This window comes from Micromys minutus (genome assembly GCF_963924665.1).
Source record: "Micromys minutus genome assembly, chromosome: 30".
Classification (NCBI taxonomy): Eukaryota; Metazoa; Chordata; class Mammalia; order Rodentia; family Muridae; genus Micromys; species Micromys minutus.
The window spans coordinates 14066469-14089681 of NC_137965.1; the positions used below are offsets into that span (position 1 = coordinate 14066469).

Here is a 23213-nt window from a genome sequence, read left to right on the forward strand (position 1 = left end):
AGGAGAAAACGGGAGTGCACGGGGTTATGAAAAGGGACTTCACAGGTGAGTAAACCAGAAGAGAACTGGTCCCTTCTTGCCAGAAGAGGCTTGTGATCAAGGTCCCCAACAAGGCATGCTGGGAAGGTTTACCAAGGAAAAATTCAGAGAATTCTGAATCTAAAGAGACATCTTTCTGAAGCCTTTGTGAGAGATGAGTCTAGTCTGGTTTATTTCACTGAGTTACTGAAAATCATTAAAAGGAAAAGTAGTGTAGACTTCTCTCTAAGAGGATGAAGGGGAGGGAGTGGAAGAGATAGCTTAGGGGTTAAAAGTACTTAAGACTCTCACAGAGGATCTGAAATCTGGTCTCAGCACCCACAAGGTAGCTCACAAATGTCTGTGCTAACTCCATTTCCTGGGATCTGACAGTCTTCTGACTTTTGTGTGATCCTGCATGTGTGTGTGGTGTTTGTGCACCCTCTGGCAGACACACATACACATAAAATAACTACACAAATGGATACATCTAAAAAGAGAAGGCTGCTCACACAGGGGCAATATTTCTAAAAGGAAGAAAGGGAAGGAAGGAAGGAAGAAAAAGTGAGCAAGCTCACAGAGGTAAATGAACAATGTGGTCATAATTTCTCATAATCAGTACCCATCAAATCACTACCATTTATATGGTATATCACAGTAAGGCCAGTGCATTATAACATGGTAATTGTGGTAATGTCTACATGGTAAAGAGCTCAGAAAATAATTTGTGTGATGATTCATTCTCTATGAAGAGCTTTGTATAGGCTCCTCCCTCTGTACACTGAGAACACAGCATTCTGTGAAAAATGGCCGCTTTCGTGTTGTTAACATGTTGGTGAGGGCCACATCTTGGATGCCCCTTCTTGCAAGGAAAAATTCACAGGGGATTATTAAAACATCATTCTACGTATGACAGCGCATATCTTTTTGGTCCATGATGTGAGCAAAGTCTGTGTTTAGTTTAACTATTTGGAGGAAAAATGTCAAGAAACATTTGTTCTTAGTATCAAATAAACTATAAGGCAGGGCCTCTCAAACCCTGCTGGAAGGTTCTGGAAGCATGAGGGTAGGGATTCATAATGCCAGGTCATCTGGGAAGGAAGAAGAGAAGAGATAGCAGGCAGAGTAGTTGCCCCGGGAGAGGAGAAATATGGGTTTAGGTGGGTACAGAGTCACCCTTTCTTCAGCCCATTCCCCAGCCTTGAGTCTTCTCAATGCCGTATGTGTTACCTGTACATCACTCTATCCTCCACTCCCCAACTAAGCACTTAAGATTTATACATTTCAAGAATCATTTTCTCTCGCCAGCCCATACATAAAGATGCACTGCTTTTATCTATCTGTTCATATAGACTTGTCTTCATAACTATATAGAACTTTCTAAGATGACTTTACTAGAAGTACAATTTAAAAAAAAAAAAAAACATCACCGGCACACATAGCTATTACAGCCTATATTCACAATAATTGCCATGACCAATCCACTGAACGAATGTGTATTACAGCCTGCAGTGTGTCAGGCATGGTACTCAGGATGTGTATAGCCACTAGTGTGGCGCACATGGGACTCAAAAGCTTCTGTGAGTATAGACACAGGTTCTGAGGTAGCCAGCAGTCTTCTTTGCAAACCTTTACCTGATGCTGTTTTACCCATGATGCTCTCTTGCTGTCTTTGTATCCATCTTTCCCCCATCAATGCCTAAGTTCTAATCTTGTTTAGCATCATACACACAGATTTAATAAATGATTTAAGCCTAATAATGCCGCACACCCAATGAACCGATGAATGGCTATAAATGTTCCATAAACAAAATTATCTCTGGAAGTGTAACGAAGACTAAAGCAATGTGTTTCCTCCGTGTTTAAAATGCGGACCATACTACCATTACCTTTCCAGCTAAAATTCACACCTAGAAGGTACACAGCAGGATGTACCAGCCAGGGACGAAAAAAGAAATACTTCAGTACAGATGAATTGAAGTAGGTGATAATACAGCTCTCCCTTATCCTAAAATATTCTGACAACAACCATAAGTTCCCCTATTTATACATGAGTCACAGGGTGGGTCTACGTATGGATCAAGCCTGTCTGGCATCATGGATCACATCCAGCCTTCCTATCATGAGGAGCTACTTCCTCATTCAGACTTCAGCTTACCTGGTGACAAAGCTCTTCCCACTGCCTTTGCAGAAGCTCCATGCGTTCTCTGAGGATGGCGATGTCCTCCGCACTGAGGTAGACAGCCAGGGCCTCCCTCAGCACTATCAGCTCTGCCAGGTCATCTGTCCACATCCCAACTGCACTTTCTAGTTCCTAAATGGAGACAAGCATCCATGAGTCCTCATGACATCTACCTTCAACCCTTGAGGGGGCTTTGGTGACCCATCTCACTGGTATCCCCTTTCTACAAACTCTTTCTGAACACCACACTTGAGCTCCTTATGTGCATCCTACATAGCTTGAAAGCCTGCCATGGTCTTCTGGTAAAATACCTCGGGTCCCTGCAGAACCTTTCCACTACATCCCTGGTCTTTCTAGGATGGTGGAGTTTGCTTGTTTCTTTTTATTCCAAGTCCTAGTTCATCAGTTTAACGACCATCTTTGTTCTAAACATGTATCACCCCACAACCCTGAGCCCATGAATACATCCCAAACTGATTACCAAACCACTCACTAGTTTTGTCCCGGTCACACTAATAAAATATTTAAAAGAAAAAAAAATTTTCTAACTTGAACTTTAAATGCTGAGTTGACCTACTCTGTGATATATCCGTACCATGGGCTATCCATTAGTGAGTTTCTCTTGTATTCAAAGAAATTCACTAAGTACACATTCTGTGGGATCAGAGATACACTGAAGTTCCTGATTGTAGACCTGTCCTTTGGGGGCATTATTTAAAGAAACTCAGTGTGAACAAGCAGGGGGCTTGGGGGATTCCCTGCCAAGCTTTGACAGGTGACCAATTCTGTAATTTGTGCCACTCTTGCTCTCTGCCAGTCGAAGTTTTCAGATCCAGCTTGTTTAGTGCATGAATGGGGAATTTCTTGCCATGTGTTCTCTCCCTTTTTTTTTTTTTTTGTTTTTGTCTCCTCACACCAGAGACAACTTTCTAAAGGCGAGAGTAATTAACAGTACTATCTGCGGCGAACTTTCCAGGCAATTTCAGCAAACGAGGTTTTAGCCTGAAAATTTCAGGTAATTGCTTTGTTTTGCCACTGAGGGTGATTTGGAAAAGAACATAATGGTGCTGTATGGAAATATGTTCTTCCAATCTCCAAACTCAAAAGCAGGACACTGGCCCAAGTGTTTGGGGAGGTGACAATGGAGTCTCAGAATCAGAACAACTGGTCAAAAGGCCAAACTATCTAGGTTAAAAAAGTATGCAGCATTCTGTCTGTACCTTTAGCCAGACTAAGCTGTTATTCGAGTGTGAGGATCTTGTGATATCTATTGAGCCTGATCTTTCTCGAAACTCCAGCGTTTGGCACTTGCCTATAATCCCAGAATTCCTCTAAAAGCTGGGGCATAGGGGTTCTGTGAGTTTGAGGGCAGCCTGGGCTCAGCAGTTAAACCATCTCTAAAATCAAACAAGGCCAAATTGAACAAAACTAAAAGAGATCGAGTGCATACACACACACACACACACACACACACACACACACATGAGCTAAGTGTGCACACACACAAATAACACTAACATCAAAACCCAAGCCCTCTTGTTTAGACTCTACACATTAACTCAGGCAGTGTGGCTAAAATATAGTCTCTAAACTTAAACAAATCTGTCAATTATTAATGTGAAACATTAATGCTATTCTAGAATCTTCTGCAGTCTCATCTAGCAAAAGGGAAATAATGATACTCCCATGGGCTTGTGTCATGCCACATGAAATACAGCTGGCATATGGGGTGTGGTGAGGAGACCTGGTATTAGATCATGTCCATTCTGCCAGATGACTCATTTAATAAATTAACAATACAAGTTTAAAACTAACTCCTTTTAACACAGTTCATAGCCTTCACAGCGTTTTCTTTTGGGGCAGAGACTTGTTATGTCTCCTAGTCTTGAACCCAAGGTCTTCCTGCCTTAGATCCTGGAATGCCACCACATCAGCCAACCTTCATGTGCATCTTAGTGTAATATACAAAAAATGGACATCTCATTCATCATCTTGGGTACACTATGTATCACATTTTAGTTTTCCAAATGCTGCCTGTTTCCAAATTTCAGTGAGTGTCTTTTATAACTTTTTAACCAGGAGTATCAGACAGGAGTAATGTAAGAGTACCAAGGAAACACAGGGAGAGAAAAGCATTCATGGAGTGACTTTTGATGCAATCAGTGTGTTGCTAGGCCAAGAAGTGTTGGTCAGGCACTCTGCTTGGCTACCCAGGTGTGCGCAGAATAAATCTTCCTGCCATTAAATCATGCTGGTCTCCGTGACCTCGTTCGTCGTCTAGGGAGTGGTCTGTGTCACTGCTGATTGCTTCCCAGTACAATTAGAGGCAAGGATCATAATTAAGATTGGAAGTGGCGATCACAGTTCTTAAGTGGCTCAACCCTGAAGGATTTAAGGATTGGGTGATTTCTTGCTTGGATGGAGATCGCTTTTTTTTTTTTTTTTCTTTGCTTCCTGTACAGAAGGATCAAGCAGGTATGGCACGCTGGTCTGCCACAGTCTGCAGAATTTAAGATACCAACCCTGTCCTTTTGTCGGCAAAATAGACTGTTATTAGAATGATTCCCCAGTGGGGGTGTTGCAGAAAGATAGCTATTTATTGCTCTGGACTCAGCTTTTAAATATCTTTTATGTTGTGTCTTAAACTTTTCATTCGCTTCCTCTAAGTAACCCTTAAACTACAGCTGCATTAAATCAACAAAGGAAGTCTTACTGCAGTGTAGGCTACCCTGATGGGCTCACCCAGAGACCTCATAGGCTCGTGGACTGCCTTGGGAGTCTCCCTGAGATATGACCTCACAGCTAAGGGAATTCAGACAGTCTTTGTCCAGTCACATACCTTACACCGCATCTGCTCCACGTGAAGTTCCTCATGGTGGTCAGGTAGAGGCTGAGATAGCCTCTTTTTGAAAGTTCGGAGCTTCTCCAGAGAATGGGCTATCCCTTTCTCACACTTTTCCCAGTCCTATTATTGGAGGAGAAATAAATTGTATACATGATTAATTTTTTGGCGAGAAATTACACAAAAATATAGAATGAAAATAAAAAATAGAGAAAATAAATATTCTTTTTGATTGCCAGGGATGTAGTTACACCAGTGAATTGTGGGAAGACATGTCCACACTCCCTGCCATTTTGAACATCATCTCTTTGTCATCATGACAGCCCAGTTCATCTTGACTCTGTTCCTCACCAGCTGTTTGTCTCTAAGAGGCAGATGGTAACACACATTCCCTGAGAAGATGGAAGCAAGTTCTACAGTTGTTGAAGGATTAACACAAGCAATGGCCATCAGGTCACCAAGCAAGCACAATATCCAAATAAATTTTAAATCTGGATAATCAAACAGGGTATTTAAACATAGAGTCGGAATGAAACACTGCACAGGATAGGAAAACTCATCCTGTTCATCTCCTAATTCACACACAAGTGCACTGAGTTTTGTCTACATGCTCCCAAATGTACCATGGGGGTGGAACAAGATGGGCCAAGATGGATCTTTTTAGAATCTAAACAAGCAGGAGTAAGAGAAAGACAGGATATAAAAGTGATATAACCTTAACTCCAATTCACTCCATACATGACTATGAGCCACCCACACTTCAGGTACCACGGAAGTGCGAACACACACAAACTGAAGGATCACAAATACGATGTCTGTCTGGCTTTACCTGGCTCGTGCAGAAATGTGTCTGGGAGAATCAAGTGTTAGCACAGAAACACCCACTCAGCTAGAACTGGAATAAATGTCTCGTGACACAGGCTGTGGCCTTCGCACAGGATATGTGGCAGAGAGTGGCAGCCCAGAGCATGCTGGATCCCCGAGTGGAGACAAGGACGATTATGCCTGGTGTCTGCCTATTTGGAAATCTGAACACACCAGATTGGAGATGGGGCTGGCTTTTGGGAATGGCAGCAAACTTGGAATGGTGGTTCAAGGAAGATTTCAGGATTTGTGCTACATACCACAACTATTACCTCAAGTTTTTAATGGCATGCTTATTTATAGTCTAATTTTTTAATTAATAAAAGGAATATGAGAGGAACCACATTGAGTGTTCAGTTTATTATAGAGTGACACTTGTAAGTTAACTTCCATCGAGTGTCTTAGTGGATGTCAGATAGCATTCGGTTACATAAATGTCCTGTTTTCTCTAATTCCCCCATACTGGTTGTATTGTCCATTCCTGGACACCATGCTTTCAGGACCCTCTCCAGAACAGTTGCCCAGTGGTCATTCTCCAACCTATACATTACTGAACTCTAAAGACAACTGGTTTAACAGCTGGAATTGCCAAGAGCCAACATGGTACCAAAGTCCGGCTCCCCTTCCTTTCCCTTATCTTCCTTTGTCAGTTGTCCCCTCTTGCCCCAGCTCTTCTACGTTTTGCCCTAGCATGTTCTTATTAGCAATCCAGGGGTAATATTACTCCAGACATCTTTAGCAAAGAAGAAAAAACAATTGCACGTTTAAACTTAGTGTCTTTTGTTCTGTGAGGGTTTGAAGCCAGGTTCTCATTTCTCTTGAAACTACCCTCACAGAACTCCAGAGAAGCACAGTCCCACCTCTTCTCTCTAGTTAGCACCAACAGAGGCACCCTGCAAAACAAACTATGAAGGCTTTGGTCTACAAGGCTCAGTTTTGGTCCAACATTCTGTGAGCCTTTTGCTTGCCAACGCTCAGCACTGTAGACATGATTTGTAAGCAAATAATCTCCTCTGCTTAGACTTAACATTTTCAATTAAATCAGCATATACCCTAAAGCCATTGATGAACGGCTGGTGACTGTTCACAGATCTGACACCGAGGAGGTCATGCCTTAGGATGAAATTGACATTAGGGAGCAGGCAAAGACATGGGTATTTTGGGCACACATAGCCAGAACATTAGGCTAACAGCTAAAGACAGAGAATTATTATAACGGTAGTGTAAAAGATTCATTAAAACAAGGCTGGGCAAACATGACACACAGGCTTTCTTACGCAAACAGAATGCCATGCATGAGTCAAAATTTAAAACAAAGATCCTGACAGGGACTGTCCCCTCCGACAGTGACTTGGATGGTGAAGCCATCACTGAGGCCTCTGCATGAATGATAAGGAACTGGCTTCATGTATTCTTCCGCAAGCCATTCATCAGAGTGAATGTTCTATACAGGGACTGACAGATGAGACAAACGACCCCAGTGACTCAGACGCCTCACATTCTTATGTCTTGGGACTATCTCCAAAAGCTACATCATGAATTAAAAATTATGTACATGATCGCCGCCGTCTCACCGAAGTGAGTTACAATGCTTTAAATCCTTGCCCGACACTGGAATGATGATAAATGACTCAGGCATATCATGTTACCAGTGAATTGTTCGGCAAGCAAATAGTGGTACTTAATACATGCTCAGCTTGATTGGCTGTTTCCTATTTGAGAGGCCATATATATATATATTGCGTAAGATTCCCAATGTGAACTCGATGGGTGTGAATATTTGAAACAATAAAAAAAAATCTACTCAATTACTGTGAGTTATCTCCCTCTATCTAAAAAGATGGCACACTGTATGTACAATCAGGAAGAATTGGTGGTCTTCAGTATGTCTAGACTTTGACATTTTGGGGATATAATTTTTTTCAATAATGTCAACTGCTGCCATTCAAGGGTCCTTCATGGTTTCCTGGCATTCTTTTGAGAAATCCTCACACTAGTCATATAACAGTTCTTAAGAAAAGGAAAAATGTTATGGTTTTAATTGTTGCCTTATCTGAATCTAGGGCACTTCTTTTCCATTTTTATAAGCACATGGTAATTATATAAAATCATGAATTTCCTCATGAATTGTTCATATATCTAGAATGACTGGACTAAGGACAAATTATAAACAGTTTAGACGTGAAAGGCAGGTGCTCATTACAGGCAATGTGGATAAAGCTCAGTGTCCTTAGATTCACTGTCCCTGTGGCCAACGACAAGGCCGAAGATGCCTCTTAGAGGCTTTCAGCAAAGGGCAGCCTGATTAGATAAACCAAAGCAAATTAAGAGACTCATTCTGGGTGAGCGACCCCCCCCTCCGGCTATAAAATATGAGATATCAATTTTTCAAACCATTCTAGAGTTTGCAACCTAAGGAATGGGATCTGCTCTTTGACTTTCCACCTGGCTTTCTAAGGCTGTCCCATGCTTCAAGGCATCGCATTGGCCATTCATCAGAATGAATCACCTGGACAGCCCTATGCAAGTTTAAATTACTGCCAGGGGGTTTTTCTGAAAGTTGAAGTGATGAGGACTGGGGGACCTTTTCCAGTTCGTGCAAGATGGGACAGAGTCTCAAATCAAGCCGAGGAGAAGCACTGGAGGGTGTTTGGGCTGTCATGATATGCATCTCGGTGAAACAATGGGAGGAAACAGCACAGCTCCTACCAGGGGACCCCAAACTGGACTTACTTTCAACAAGAAAGCCAGCTTTTTCTTTTGCTCCTCCAGATGCATGCTGGCTGACTTCCACTTCTCTTGGATGTCTGTGAGCTCAGCCTGCAAGGCGGCCTCGGCGCCACTGTCAGCAGAGAGCAGAAGCTGCTTGCCAGCCTCCACTGTCAGGATGTAGCTCCCTTGCTGGCGCAGGAACACCTTCTCTTTGAACTGAAAGGGACCAGAGCCTTTTACTTTTTATGCCGCTCTTTGCCGTTCCCCCCATTAAACACATTTTGGTAACCTTATACGTCAGCATGCTTACTTCACATGCTTGCATCCAACAAGAACATCTTAAATGAACCAAGTAGAAATGAATGGATAACATCATCTCAACAAAATATGAACTCTGCTTATAAGACAAATGCCAAGAGATCACAGGGTGGCATCTGTCTCAGCCTAGGTGCACATAGTAGGTCTCTCAAAGTGGTCAAGGCTTGATGAGTCTTGAAAGACATGTAACTGTAATCAGACTAGGGCATGATGAATGTGACCAGGAAAAAGAGAGAGGATGTCCTCCTAAATGGGAGCAAGGAGGGATGTGTTGACCATATAAAAGAAACATGTTTCAGGAAGTACAATGTACTATTCCATGGCTGGAGTATGAAGTCCATATGGCAGAATGGTATCAACAGCTTCCAAGGCAGGTTTTGCATGCTATTTGGTTTTATGCTTGTTTGCATGTATCTCTCTGTACATTGTGTGCATGCAGTGCCCAAGGAGACTAGGAGAGGGCATCAGATGCCCTGGGACCAATGTTACAGGTGACCGTGGCTGCTGTATGGGTGCTGAGAAGCAAAGGGAGTCAAACTTGGGTCCTTAGGAAGAGCAGCCAATGTTCCTAACTGCTGATACATCTCTCTATCACACCCCCCCCTTTTCTCAGACAGTGTGTTAAATAGCTCGTTCTGATCTTGAACTTGTGATCAACTTGTCTTAGCATCCTAAGGATTGGAATTATAGAACTATGCTACCACACCTGGGGATTTGGCTGTCCCACCGTTAGAGTAGGGGCGTGATGTGTTTGATTATAGCAAAACTATTCACTGGATGGGTAAAAAGTATAATGAAGAAGGCATGCACTGTATATGATGAGACAGGTTAGGCTACTCTCTGTCTAGGCAGGAACCACAGGGATGGACATTCAAGGTAGACTGAGTACAGGGAGAGAGGGGCAGTGAAGAAGATAACGGTACAGTAACTGTTAAGATTCTGGATCAAGAGATAAGTGCCTAGAACATTTCCTCCAATTAGGGACCTGAAACATGAAGGCAGTCTGGTCCAGAGCGCACTGGCTCTATGCACACAGATATAAGTCTTAAAGGTGGTTGCATATTTGAATCACAACCTTAGTAACTGAACGTGCCAGAAGATCCAAGTTTGCCCCTTCTCTATTGGGAGTGGGTACTTGAGGCCATATGATTTTTCTTGGGGAAAGTGGGAGGAAGAAAAGCCATAGGTGTCCTTTAAAGGAAGAAGGGCCATGAACATACGCAGACAGGCCAACAGTGCTGGGAGGGACCAGGTTAGATGATTAAATCTCCCTGACCAACACGGTTTTCTTTCCATCCAAGCTGGGCTGCAAGGAACCATTCTAGACCTTGACGTGGAGGGATCTTTGGCATGGCTCCAGATTGTTCTCATCCCGTTCTTTCCACGGGAGCTTTGTGATGCACTCACTTTGTACTTTTCAGTTTGAACTCTAAGAATGTCTGTTCTGGTTTTCAGGCCATTTCCGAGCCCGTGTGACTCGCTGAGGCAAAGGTCAAACACAGTGGATGGGGCAGAGGCGGCGCGTGGACCCGTGCCTGCATCTTACCTGCACCTCATCAAAGAGCGTTCTCACTTGTTGCAGTGGTACCGGGATGCTTCCGAGACCGCTCAAGGGCAGATGAGACACCTCGACCAGCCATTTACGGAGCTTCTCGGCCATTTCCCTATAGCGCTGCCACTGGCGAACCTGGCTGTCGATGATTCCTCTTCTTTGCTGGGCCCTGCGAATCACTCCCTGCCACTGGTTACTGAGGAGTGTCAACTTCAGGCTGAACTCTTCCCTGGTGAAGGAATAATTAGACAGGGGGATAAATAAACAAAGCAAACCCATAGTCTTGGATAGTGTCACGGGATCAGCCAGTATACATTTTCCATAAATGGTATGCCCTGAGAAGAATGATCTAGGGCGAAGGACTTCTAATTAGCCATGGCCTGTTTGCTGCGTTGCAAGGAAAATTTAAAGTTAGACTACCAGTCTACGAATGGTGAATGTTTTCATATCTCAGAATATATAAAAAGCAAATTTATGCCAATTATCTCTTATTCCTTCTCTCTCTCTCTCTCTCTCTCTCTCTCTCTCTCTCTCTCTCTCTCTCTCTCTCTGTGTGTGTGTGTGTGTGTGTGTGTCAGTGTCCTAACGGGCCTGTGACAGTCTCTTGTGCCTTACAAGAGGAAAGCATGTGATAAAAAAAACCTGACTACAAACTCCCTCCCCAGCTAGAATCATGTACCATTTTGGAAAATCAAACCTAGTCACCTAAATTACTCTATATTAAAAGTTTTTTTTTCTTTAAAAAAATGTACCTTATACACATTCTTAATGTTTTTCTACAAGTGATAGCTGTAATCTCAAGCAAATTATTATAGGAAATTGTCCCTTGCATATCTTAGGTCAATTTTACATTTTTTAATAGAAAAGTTACCTCTAGTAAACACGATATGTATGAAGGTTGTTCAGACATGTAGAGAGAGTAAACTTAACTTGAACCTTCTCCAATTCCAGCTGAGGTGTTATAGATGTTTGAATACATGCTTCCTATTTTCCATCCTCAAAAGTATTGGCACTGTTTATAAAGTTTTATTTAATATGCAAGCTCTAGCACAGATGTAGCTTTTAATAAGCATGTGTCAAGCATCAAATGGGATGAGGTTATTTTTTTTTTTTTTTCTTTTTGGCAGATTTTAGGGCTAATCGCGAATGTAACATCTCCTTATACTTCTAGCGCCTGTTTTCTGGAACTGATTACTACTCTAGAGCTCTACACTAGCTTGGGATCCTCTATTACTGATACATCCTATTGATTGAGATGACAGTAAAGATTGAATCCACAAACAACTGTGCCTTATCTGCTAAAAAAAAAAAATTTTGAATAGCTGAACTGGGACACATGATTATTCTACAATAAACTCCAATTAATCACTATAAAATATTAAAAGTACTTGAAAAAAAACACTCAAAGAATTTCTTACACTCGGTTTAAAAAATAAGTTTCTTGGGACAATGGGCAGATTTGAGTGGTCACATTTGCTCATGAACAGAAAGTCTCTGTGGTCACGCAGGCATGTAACATAGTAGAGCCCATTCCAGTAGGACCCAAGCACAGTCTCATGACATGTCCTTAAAGGACACCTGTCACCTCAGAAAATGTGTGAGCCCCCAGGTCCTGATAATGGCAAAGAGCATGAAGTGTAGGCATCAGGTCCCATGAATAACATAGATGTCGGTATTAAAACTGGGACCTCTGTCTTTACTAAGTAAATTGTCCCGACCTCTCTGCCCTTGGTGAACTACTGAAAATGACTCTTCCCAACACTAAAGCTGAGGTTTTAAGAACAAAACCCCATAAGCTGACTTTTATAATCTGAGTCCTTGTTGTCTGGAACCTTTCTGGCACCCACGGACTCAGATTCAATTTGTCTTTTTTTCCACTAGCAACTCTCAAAATTTTTTTATCTAGTTCCAACTCTCCCATTTTCATCTCTTTTGTGTGTGTGTGTGTGTGTTTTTTATTTTTATCTCCTAAATGTTAGTATTTAAATTTTAATAGATGTTGGCTGGAATGGGAATTTCAAACTTTATTTTACTTAATGACTTGAATGTTTATAGCACTGCTAAAGAGCTGGCTACAGGATGATAAAGCAAAAGATAAAAAAAGGTAATTATGTTTGAATGCGGTTTATTCAGAGAGTCTTAAATTCCCAGTAATGGTCACACTTAAGTTGGGCTTGCTTCAAATAGAATAAGTACAACATCACAAATGACTGTTCCAATCTTAACTGTTCATGAACTTTGTATAACATAACCTCTGGAGGCTGAACTTGCTTCTGGAATGCTAATCATAAAAACGATTTATTTTCTAATGATTTCAAAAACACACCATTAATTTTAGTCACAACTACCGGTCCCAGGTATGAGAAACATATGCATGGGTACTAAAGCCAATTCCCCAATAGAAACATGGAAACTAGATGACGTGGATACATGGGGCTGTCAATTCACTTGTTGAGAGGGAAGCTAGAATTTCACATCTATGTTTTAAATAAAGAGTTGGTTTGTTGGGATGTGGAAGGAAGACTTCACACTTAATATGGTATGACTTAAGGTGGCAAAAAGTGTTCTCACACTGAAGTAAGCTCTAGGGAAATGGGTTAGAATAAGGCCACAGAGCACTCTTAACATCAAACCTGGTCTTGTGCCATTTGACTTCCGCAACTTTGCTCCGATCGGTTCCCATGTACATCTGGGATTTTCTATCTCTCAGTCAGAGTCAGACAAGTGATACCCCTGCTCCTTTTAGGGGTAGAATTTTAGTAAGTGCAGAGAGATATCAGTAGCAACTGTTCGCTGACCATGGCTGCAATCCATTCTGATCTATTCAGTAACGCCAGTCCCAACTGACTAGTGAAGGTTGGCTAGGTGATTTCCAATTACCCTACGTCCTTCATATCATATAATAGCATCCTCTGCAAAGATTCAATGTGCACTCATTTCAAGACTCAGACAAGCCTTTCCTCCAATTACCGAGGCCCTATGATGATACAATTGCCTTAGCAAGATTGGATATATGCCCTCTAATCTCTCATTAAAAAGAAAATGACTAATTTACTGGAGAAACTTTCTTCATAATAATATATCAAAGATCCTACCTGTCATCAACTTGACCTTGTTCTAGAAGATTCTGCCCATCAACAATGATGGAGTGTAGGATCTGCTGGCGGCTGAACATCTCCGCTTGAAAAAGCTGTAATTTGAAAAAGAGAGATATACTTCAGAGTCCCTAATCTTTTTCTGATAACTTACCACACAGTTTGTTTTTAGCAGGGCTATGAAAAACATATTCTGTCCCATCTGCAGTGTGGGAGTAAATTTTTTTTAATTAGCAATTAGGATAAACTTAAAGACAAAGTTTTAGTTTGGGCTTTTAATTAAATGACAAACATAGCCTTATTCTCTTCCCTTATTCATTAAAAATTAACCTCATAAAGTATGCTGGTGAATTTATAATACATGTTCTGCTTTTTTTTTTTTTTAAAGCTGACTGTTTCTCAGTGTAGTCAAGCTAGTAAAATCGTCTCATGGGTGTGAGAAATAAGTAAAAAAAAATCCTGCAGGGATTCAAGCATGGCTCAGTGATGAAGCTGGTGGTTTACCAGACATGAGGCTCTAGGTTCAGTTCTCACTAGACTGAAAACAAGGAAAGCTGAAATAATAAAACACTCCACAGAAAGACTGATATTTCTAATTCTCTCCTCTGTCTGTTAGTATTGCTTATTTTGAGATGGCTTTTCACCGAGCTGTTCTGGTTGACTTTCAACTGCAAGGCGTGTACGATCTTCCTCTCTCAACCTCCTGAGTGGCCAGGACTGCCACACGGCACTGTTCCCACCTGCCTCTGCCTCCAAGTTACTAGACTAAAGGCAGGAGCCACCATACCCAGCCATGCCTGTCCCCTTACCTGTAACTCTATACTTCAGTACAAATTCATGACAACAAACACAACCCTGCAAGTGGTGACCAAGAGCCAACCCTCATTTTAACTCAAAGTATTAAATTTGACAGAGAAGAAAGAGGACAAAACATATATTTGAGCAGATTGAGTCTAGCAAAATTCAGAGATCAGGCTGGCTTTGAACTTGCCACAGTCTTTCTGTCTCTGATTCTTGAGTGCTAGGAGTCACTTGGCTGATGCCTGGCTGAGGTGTAAGTTTTAAAAATATATTTAAGTTTTCTACTAGCTTTTATTTACAATGTGTATGTGTGTGTGGGTGTGTGTGTGTGGTCTATGAGTACGTGCTTGCAGAAGCACTTATGTGTAGGAATCTGTTTTCTCCTTCCACCACATGAATACTGGGCATGAGACTCAGGGTGTCAGGACAGGGAACAGGCATCTTTACCCCCTGAGCCCACATCACTTACCTCATGCGCTCTCTGCTGCTCCAGAAGATGCTGGTAATTGCCCGAGATCTCCACTGCCAACTTGTGCTCTGTCTGGACCAGGAATTCCATCCATGTCTCACACTTTTCCAAGAAAGTCTGGTGCTGGAGCAAGAAAGACTGCAACTTGCTGACGGATGACCGACAAGAGAGAGGTTATGCAGTTGCCTTTGTATCTCCCAATTATAAAATTAAATTAAATATTCTCTGCCTCAGTTCTGGTCAGACCACTTACAAAGATTTCATGTGGAGTAGAAACGCTTTAAAATCCAAAGTCATCAACATTCAAAATGTTACCTTTTGAATGCTGAAAACTGTACCTACCCTTTGAAAATAATCTCATTTGACACCATTTTTATGATTAAGGTATGGGCTGCATTTTTAAACATGGGCAATTACAACTTGAGTTTTCTACTTTTACTTCACATTTTGTTATTGTTGGAAAGTTCTAGAATTTGCATATAGGTATATACACATACACACATATATACACACAAACACACACATATACATACACACATATACTTATATGAATGTATATAAATACAAATTTATAGTCTCCTGATATCATTGGTGGTATGGTTTGAATGGGTCTACTTCAAAATTCTTGTATTAAAAATTAAAAGTCAATATGCCTATGTTTCATAGGTGGGAATTTTAAAAGCTTATTTGGCTGAGGCCCTTCCTCATGTGCTTTGGCTTTATTTCATGTGAAAAGGCTGCTCCTCCCCTCTGGAGACTTTGAGGAGCAAGAAGAAACCAGCTCTCACCAGACAACCAAACCTCCTTACACCTTGACCTTGAACTTCCCAGACTTCCATGGCTGTAAGACAATATACTTTTTTTTTCTTTCTTCTGTTTGTTATTATTTTGTTTTTGAGGCAGGGTCTCATATTGCCTAGGCAGATATTGGACTAGCCACATAGCTGAGGAGGATTTTGAATATTTCATCCCCCTTGAATATGCTGAGATTACAGCATTGGTCAATACACTTAATTTATGTGGATCTAGGTAGCTAAGGATGGAAACAGGGCTTCGCCCCTGCTTTATAATCATTCTACCAACTGAGCACATCCCCCGCCCAGAGGAAATACTAAACCTCCACCCCCTAGTTTTTGGTACTGTTTTCATAGCAACATGAGATACACAGAAACTACTGGCACAATTCAGAAGTCTCCTCACCTGAATCTTTCTGTGGTCTGAGAAGAAGTCAGAGACCAGTGGCGGTTCAGGTTCTGCATCCTCTTGATCTCCTTGTCATTCAAGGGTAACCGGTACCCCAACTCATTGAGACGGTCTAAATCAGGAGCCATGCTGCTAAACTTGAGCATCTGTCCCTGTCAGTGACATTGACAAATAAGTTTAGCCCCATGTCAAGAAAGGCAGAGTTTTTTTTTTTTTTTCTTTACTGTGAACCACACATGTCAGATATCAGGAAGACTGTGTGGCCTTCAGTCTGTGCAGTCCCTCAAGGCCACACACACCCCCAGAGGAACAGTTGCCCAGGTCCCCAAGGCTTGCCCTGTAGAGGTGACTGTTTTACCCACTATCCTTTGAAGGGCGGTAGAAGCTTTCATGTAATATCTCATTTACAGGATTGGTCTACTCTTCATGGAATAGAGGAAGGATAAAAATTATGCTGATGACTGAAAGGTTCATTGAATACTCATTAAACTTAATTGATTTATGCTAATCGGCCCCTTTATTATTCAATAGCTGCAGCAAAGCTCTCGGCATGAATAAACATTGTTTTAAGAAGGTTAAAATGAATCTTTGCTTTTTTTTTTTTTTTTTTTTTTAAGACAAATCCCAAGAGGTAAGTTCCCCTCTAGGGTGTTAAGGGAGAGAGAGGGCAAGAAGTCAGTCCGTGCTTCTAGGTGGCAGACCCAGGTGCAGGAGTTTCCCAGGTTCACATGGGCTTTGAAAATTACTTCAAGTACATCAGTTTCATATGCTTGTTCCCAACCTCAAAGTTGGGATGCCACAGCCAAATTGCACACAGGACTTCTAACAAAGTGAAGGCCTATTTCCTGTGGGCATATTTGTCAGCTACAGGAAACAGAATGTGTCAGTCCACTTTGGTGTTCTCTGTGTCTGTCTGTCTGTCTCTCCCTCCCACCCCTCCCCATTCCCTCCATCTCTCTTTCTTTCTCTTTCCCTCCCTTCCTCTTTGTGTGTATATGTGAGAATGTGTGTCTGTGTGTATGTATGTGTAAATGTGTGTCTGTGTTTATATGTGTGTTCATGTATGTGTACAGGTGTGTATGTCTATGTGCTTGTGTGTCTGTGTGCATATGTGCATGTATGTGCTTGTGTGCATGTGTCTGTGTTTATTGTGTGTTTATGTATGTGTACATGTGTATACATATACATGTTTATGTGTGTATATGTGCATGTCTGTGCACTTGTGTGTCTGTGTGCATATGTGCATGTGTGTGCTTGTGTGTGTGTTCACTGCATGCTCTTTGAAGAGCTCATGATCTATAGGAAGCCAATCTTCCTGATCATGAAAACCAAAGGTCAAGGTACTAGATGGTAGAATTTCCATAGACATCCACAGAGTTACTGTGGCCTGGTCCTTCTCCTTATGCACTGAAGGAAGGATGTCACTGTGCCTCCCACTCCCACAGACCTTACTGATAAATAAGCCACGATAAACCACGGAACTGTGCCACTCATGAAAATGCCTGACCCTTGATAGCGAAGGCAGACTTCCTTGAGAGAGTCTTATTTAGCACAATGGCCACATGGTCACTGGTTTTGTAGAAGAGAGAGCCGACAAAGACAAGAATCTAGAAAGTAGAACTCTTGTGCACATACACTGAAGTGGGGTGGCTTCCAGTAGTTGGCCAAGTAGACGGATGCTGATGCAAGAGGGGAGCTTAGGACCAGTGGAAGCCACGGGATGCAAGCCTGGGTCTGCAGTGATGTTCTTTGTCTTAAGAGCACTGGAAAGTCACTGAAGACTTGTGTGCATGTATCTTTGTGTGTGCTCACAGGTGTGCAGGTGCACATGCACATGTGTGCGTGTGTGTGTGTGTGTGTGTGTGTGTGCACTAAAGCCAGAAGTCAGTCAACATCAAGAGTTGTCTTCATTCTCTCACTGTATCTAAAGCTCACCAATCTAACAAGATGAGCTGACCAGCAGAGCCCAGGAATCCTTTTGCCTCAGTGTCATGAGTGCCAGAGTTAAAGGCACATGGAATGGCCAACTTTGTAATGTACATTAGAAATCTATGCTAAGGCCCTATGCTTACATGGCACAAGCATCGGCCTAAAGCGTGAGCCATCCCCCAGTTCCCACATGGAGGATTTTAAGCAAGAGGATACATGCTAAAAAAAAAAATATTGTCAGCCTACGGCATTATTAAATCTTGGTTTGTTAAATATTTAAAATTATTGACCATTCACTAATTTTTTCCTCCTAAAAGTCAAATTCATATTATAATTCCTACTATAACTGACAAGTCCTACTACAAACAGTTGTGGCATCAAATGGGATGCTTCCCTATGGAAACAAGGTAGGCTGATCGAATCTACTGAGAGAAGTAAAACTTGAAAGACAAAGGTCTCTGTATGAGAGAAAGGAAGAGGGAAAGGGTCGATGCATAGCTTGAGATGGGGTAGGTTGATTTGGGAGAGAATCATGTTAGAGATGTGGTAGGGTAGAAAACTTCTACGGTATGATGGGACTGGCAGAGGAAAGTAAGGTTGGGCTGGTCCCTAAGGACTGATCCTGCTAGGCTTTTCTGGGCAGCCTGTTACCTATTACCCTCTCAGGGGGACAGGAAGGATGAGCTAAGGGTATATCAGGGGCGTCTCAGAAAAAAAGTGGTTGGCAGTGAGTTTCCCTCAAGATTTTGAGGAGAGAGGTTGTGACGGTTTGTGTATGCTTTGCCCAGTGGCACTTTAGAAGGTGTGGCCCTGTTGGAGTAGGTGCTGCCTTTTTGGAGTAGGTGCATCACTGTGGGTGTGTGGGCTTTAAGACCCTGATCCTAACTGCCTGGAAGTCAGTCTTCTGCTAGCAGCTTTCAGATGAAGATGTAGATCTCTCATCTCTGTCTGCACCATGTCTGCCTGGATGCTGCCATGCTCCTGCCTTAATGATAATGGACTGAACCTCTGAACCTGTAAGCCAGCCCCAATTATATGTGATCTTTATAAGAGTTGCCTTGGTCATGGTGTCTGTTCACAGCAGCAAAACCCTAACTAAGAGGTAAAATCTGGAAGCATGGTTTACACACACTTACCTTTAGTTCCTCCATCCTTTCCTGAATGGTGGAGAGGTCAGAGGAGTGAGTGGGATCCTGTGCTTGGAGGATGCTCTCAGCTTCCACAATCCAGGCCTCTAAGGCTTCTAAGCTCTTGGCAAATGTTTCATAGTCAACAACTCCAGTCTATGTTTTCACACACAAACGAAACAAAACAAAAACAAAAAAACCCAGCATTTTAATGGAAGGGATTGGCACTTTCAGGGGGTCCCTTTTGTAGGATGCTAGTCCCAAAGTAACAAGGCAGGAATGGTATATTTCTCTCCATCTGTGTGGATTTGCTTTGTTTCCCTAATAACCAACTAAAGTCATTGCTTAAATGCATTGTAAACTATTTCCGAAGCATTTTGGTTTTTGTTCAAGGCTGTTAAATCCATTTGGATACCACCATTGAAACCACTTAGTGTTGGCATATTGGGTACTAGGAAGGTGGGTATGATTTAGGGGTTGACCCTTTAAACCAAACCAATTTGAAACGCAAGTTATAGAGAACAGTGCAAAACACAGCTGCCTTCCCTTGACTCTGCTGGGATTTCGCTTTTTGTTTTTATTTTTTGATGTTTCAGTATTACAGGAAGTATCATCTTAGCGCTGAAGAGTCTGCTTCCTGTGTTCTCCCTGCCCCCAGACCTCCCCAACAGAAAAATGAGCAGCCCAGAACACAGTCCCTGGCTCCCTACCTGCAACACTGCTTGCTGCTTGCAAAGCGCCTGCTCCAGGGCCCCCAGGCGCTGGCTGAGGCAGAGCTGCTCACAATGAATGGCCGAGGCTGCTGAAGAATCCACCTGTTGCCCAAGCTGCTCTCCTAGTTCTCGGAGGATGAAAAGCGAGTCCTTGGCTGTCTCCAGTCCCTTGAGAAGGTCCTGGGAGACACAAGAATACACTCATTGTGAAGCGTGTTACATGTCCTCCTCAGCACCTTCAGCAGTTGACAAAGGACCACGCACATATGTAGGTAGGATTTCTGTGTGATCACGACACTAAATACCTTCACCTTTAAGAAAATAATCAGAAACTAGTTATAATTATTAAACAATATGAATTATATGTCTGTTAACAATTTAAGTTGATGGCTGGAGAGATGGCTCTGCGGTTAAGAGCACTGGGTGCTCTTCCAGAGGTTATGAGTTCAATTCTCAGCAATCACATGGTGGCTCACAACCATCTGTAATTAGATCTGATGCCCTCTTCTGGTTTGTCTGCAACAGTGTGCTCAGATACATAAATAACTAAATCTTAAAAAAAAAAAAAAAAAAAAAAAACAATTTAACTTTACATGCTATATCAGAGAGAGAGAGAGAGAGAGAGAGAGAGAGAGAGAGAGAGAGAGAGAGAGAGAGAGAGAGACTCTTCTGATTAGGTTGGGGATACAGCTTAATATTTGAATACTTTGCTTGCCTAGAGTATACAAACTTCTATCCCTAGTTCCAGGAGAAAACAATGTTTATAATACAAGCCACAAGCCACATAAGGTCATTATTTTCCTTTTAGAGAAATGGAAATTATGTAGATAAATGGGGGAGAAAAAAGAAAGAACTAAGGACAAAGAGAAGGAGAGAGAAGGAAGGAGGGGCAGGGAGAGAGAAAAGAAGAAGGAAAAAAGAGAGGAAGGAAGAAAAGAGGGAGAGGCCATAAGGGAATGGAGGGAGAGAAAGAAAAAAGAAGAAGAAAGAAAATTACAATACACTAGATACAGCAGTAACTAGAAACTTCAGGTCGTGATTTTCTCATTTTCTTGTGTGTGTGTGTGTGTGTGTGTGTGTGTGTAACTGAAGATGTGGTGCTTCAGTTTTCTTTCCCTATTTGTTTTTACCGTGGTGGTTGGCATTATTCTATCTATAATCACCTTAGGACAGGGCTTGGGTGCCAGTGGGGCAGGGAGGTCAGAGATGGTCCAGGTGGGCAGAGCTAAGGACCTTCTCCACCCCTAGCTCTATGGCAGCTCAATCCCATGTTTTGTGAACTCCAACTGTATGTCCATGACCATGAGGCAATGGGGATCCCCTGTTTCTGGGCCCTATGATGTAGTAACAGAACATGAGGAACTGCTACTCCTGCTGAGGGTTAGGGTCCCACTTGCACCACAGGATGGTGATGGGGACCCTGCCATGCCTGAACCTTGCTATGAGAGAACAGCAAAGGGGACCTTTAACCTTGACAGAAGCAGCACGGTATGCCTTGGTTCTGGAGCACTGAAAACTGAGTGCTCTTGTAAAGATAAAGAATGCCAACCCAAACAAAGGCTATCTTTATTGTCAACGATCAACCTGTCACTTTAAACCCTGATGGAGACTAAGGCTTATGTGGGTTGTTTTATAACTTGACTACTTTAATGAGCTGAGCTGGGAAAGCTTTTAAGCAGATCTTTGTAACAAAGGCCATTAAAATGAAGACAAATATCGACAAATAATAGGGGGCCCATAGTGGGTGGAATAAGAGAAGGCCTTTCTCGAAAGCCCTAAGTAGGTTATTGGCAGCTTCAGTGGAAAGGGGGGAAATTTAAAAGCTATTTAAAAGTGTAGCAGCAAGCTGAAACAGCTTGCTCTCTGCTCTTAAAGACCTGAGTGGAGCTATTGTCTAATGCACTGAAGCAGATAACAAATCTAAGTGGATGAGTTTTTTTAATACAGTGAATAATTTTAACGGCCGATCTTTTTTTTTTTTTTTTTTAAGGCATGATTTTCCAATGTGGCTACAACTACTTTCAGTGACTATTTCAGTACACACATTTTCCTCATGGGTTACAGCCCACCAAGAAAAAGTGGGAAAGGCAACTCATTTTTTTAAAAAAATTTAAACACTGACTGGGAAAGAAACTCACAAATTGTGAACGCCTGCAAGGCCTGCAAGAAGGCTCTGTTAAGAGCAGGCTCTTCCGTTAATGGGGTGATGATTTGTGAATAAACTGCCTCACAGATTCCGAGAGCCCCAAAACTAGCATGCATCTATGCTAGCCCTGCAAAAAACGAGTGAAACTGAAGGCTGTCGGGTTGGGCAAGTCCCAAACAAGTTCCTGGACATACATTGCAATCCTGAATCCACTTGGTGACCTCATCGTCGGCGATGTCCTTGTTGGTGGCTGCCTTCAATAGTGCACTAGTCTGTTCCTCCTGTCTCTGGACGGCAGAGGCACACTGCTTTGAGTGGTCCTTGTATCTCTGCCAGAGCTGAAGGAGGGCCTCGCTGGAATGCAGCTGCTCGGCAATCTCTTCCAGTAGGTTATTCCATCTACGAGCAACGGCGAAGACTTAGGTCAGGCCAGCATCTCTCACCCAATGAGATCAGTTAACTATTTTATTTGTCTGCATCCTGGTTCATAGGAGCACAGGCATAAGGAAGCGATGACTCCGTGTCTGTCTAACGCAATAAAGGCCAATACCCAACATTCCTATTCCCAGGGGATGAAAATTATCCTCGGCACTATAGACGTCCTGATCCTTCCTAAATGTCCTCTTTCTGGTTATTTTTCATTAAATTCGGTTTGAAAAAAAATAATGCAAAATGTTAGTCGGGTAGACTCTCTAGATCTAGATGAGAGTGCATTTATGATAAGACATAAAATTAGCTGGTCCCATACCTCATGTTGACTTCCTGCAGAGTACTGGAGAGGGTTTCTGCTACAGGTGGGTGACACTCCTTCAGTAGTTGGTTGGTAACAGAGCTGAATTTCTGTAAGCCTCCTTCCTGCTTTTCTAGGCCATCATGAAGATTCTGCTCAAAGAAAGAGTCCCACAGGTGACAAACAGGAACTAAGTCCTGATGAGCAAGTTTAAAACAAACATGCATGCATTACTTCATCACTATTAAAAAGATAATTCCTTATGATTCTGTTCTTGTGGCTACATGAGAAAAGCCCATGAAAAATGTCCTTGCCTAGGAGGGATCTGTGGCAGTGGTCCAGATACTGTGGCTCTTTTTGCCAAACTCTGGATGCTGTCAGGAGCATGGAGAATGGTTGTCCCAGAACTGATGAAGAAGACAGCCAATTACAGCTTTTCTGAGGACCACCTCTAAATTTTACCTCATTCAAAGAATTTTCTAGGTCTACATATTTTTTTTTAACTCACAGAA

At 42.2% G+C, this 23213-nt stretch overlaps 1 protein-coding gene across 9 annotated transcripts in view; it reads right to left on the reverse strand.

The window, feature by feature from the left end:
- The window catches only part of SYNE1 (spectrin repeat containing nuclear envelope protein 1), a gene marked incomplete at its 5' end in the record, with an annotated part of 433140 nt that overhangs the window by 60386 nt on the left and 349541 nt on the right, over positions 1-23213 (reverse strand). For all 9 annotated transcript variants that reach the window (XM_080941779.1, XM_080941780.1, XM_080941776.1 and 6 more), the window contains 11 exons: positions 2177-2332; positions 5040-5165; positions 8640-8834; positions 10483-10717; positions 13584-13678; positions 14854-15001; positions 16054-16208; positions 19122-19268; positions 19823-20005; positions 22166-22370; positions 22720-22853. In XM_080941779.1, the coding sequence (XP_080797905.1) occupies positions 2177-2332; positions 5040-5165; positions 8640-8834; positions 10483-10717; positions 13584-13678; positions 14854-15001; positions 16054-16208; positions 19122-19268; positions 19823-20005; positions 22166-22370; positions 22720-22853 (1779 nt within the window). The remainder of the gene's footprint in view (positions 1-2176; positions 2333-5039; positions 5166-8639; positions 8835-10482; positions 10718-13583; positions 13679-14853; positions 15002-16053; positions 16209-19121; positions 19269-19822; positions 20006-22165; positions 22371-22719; positions 22854-23213) is intronic.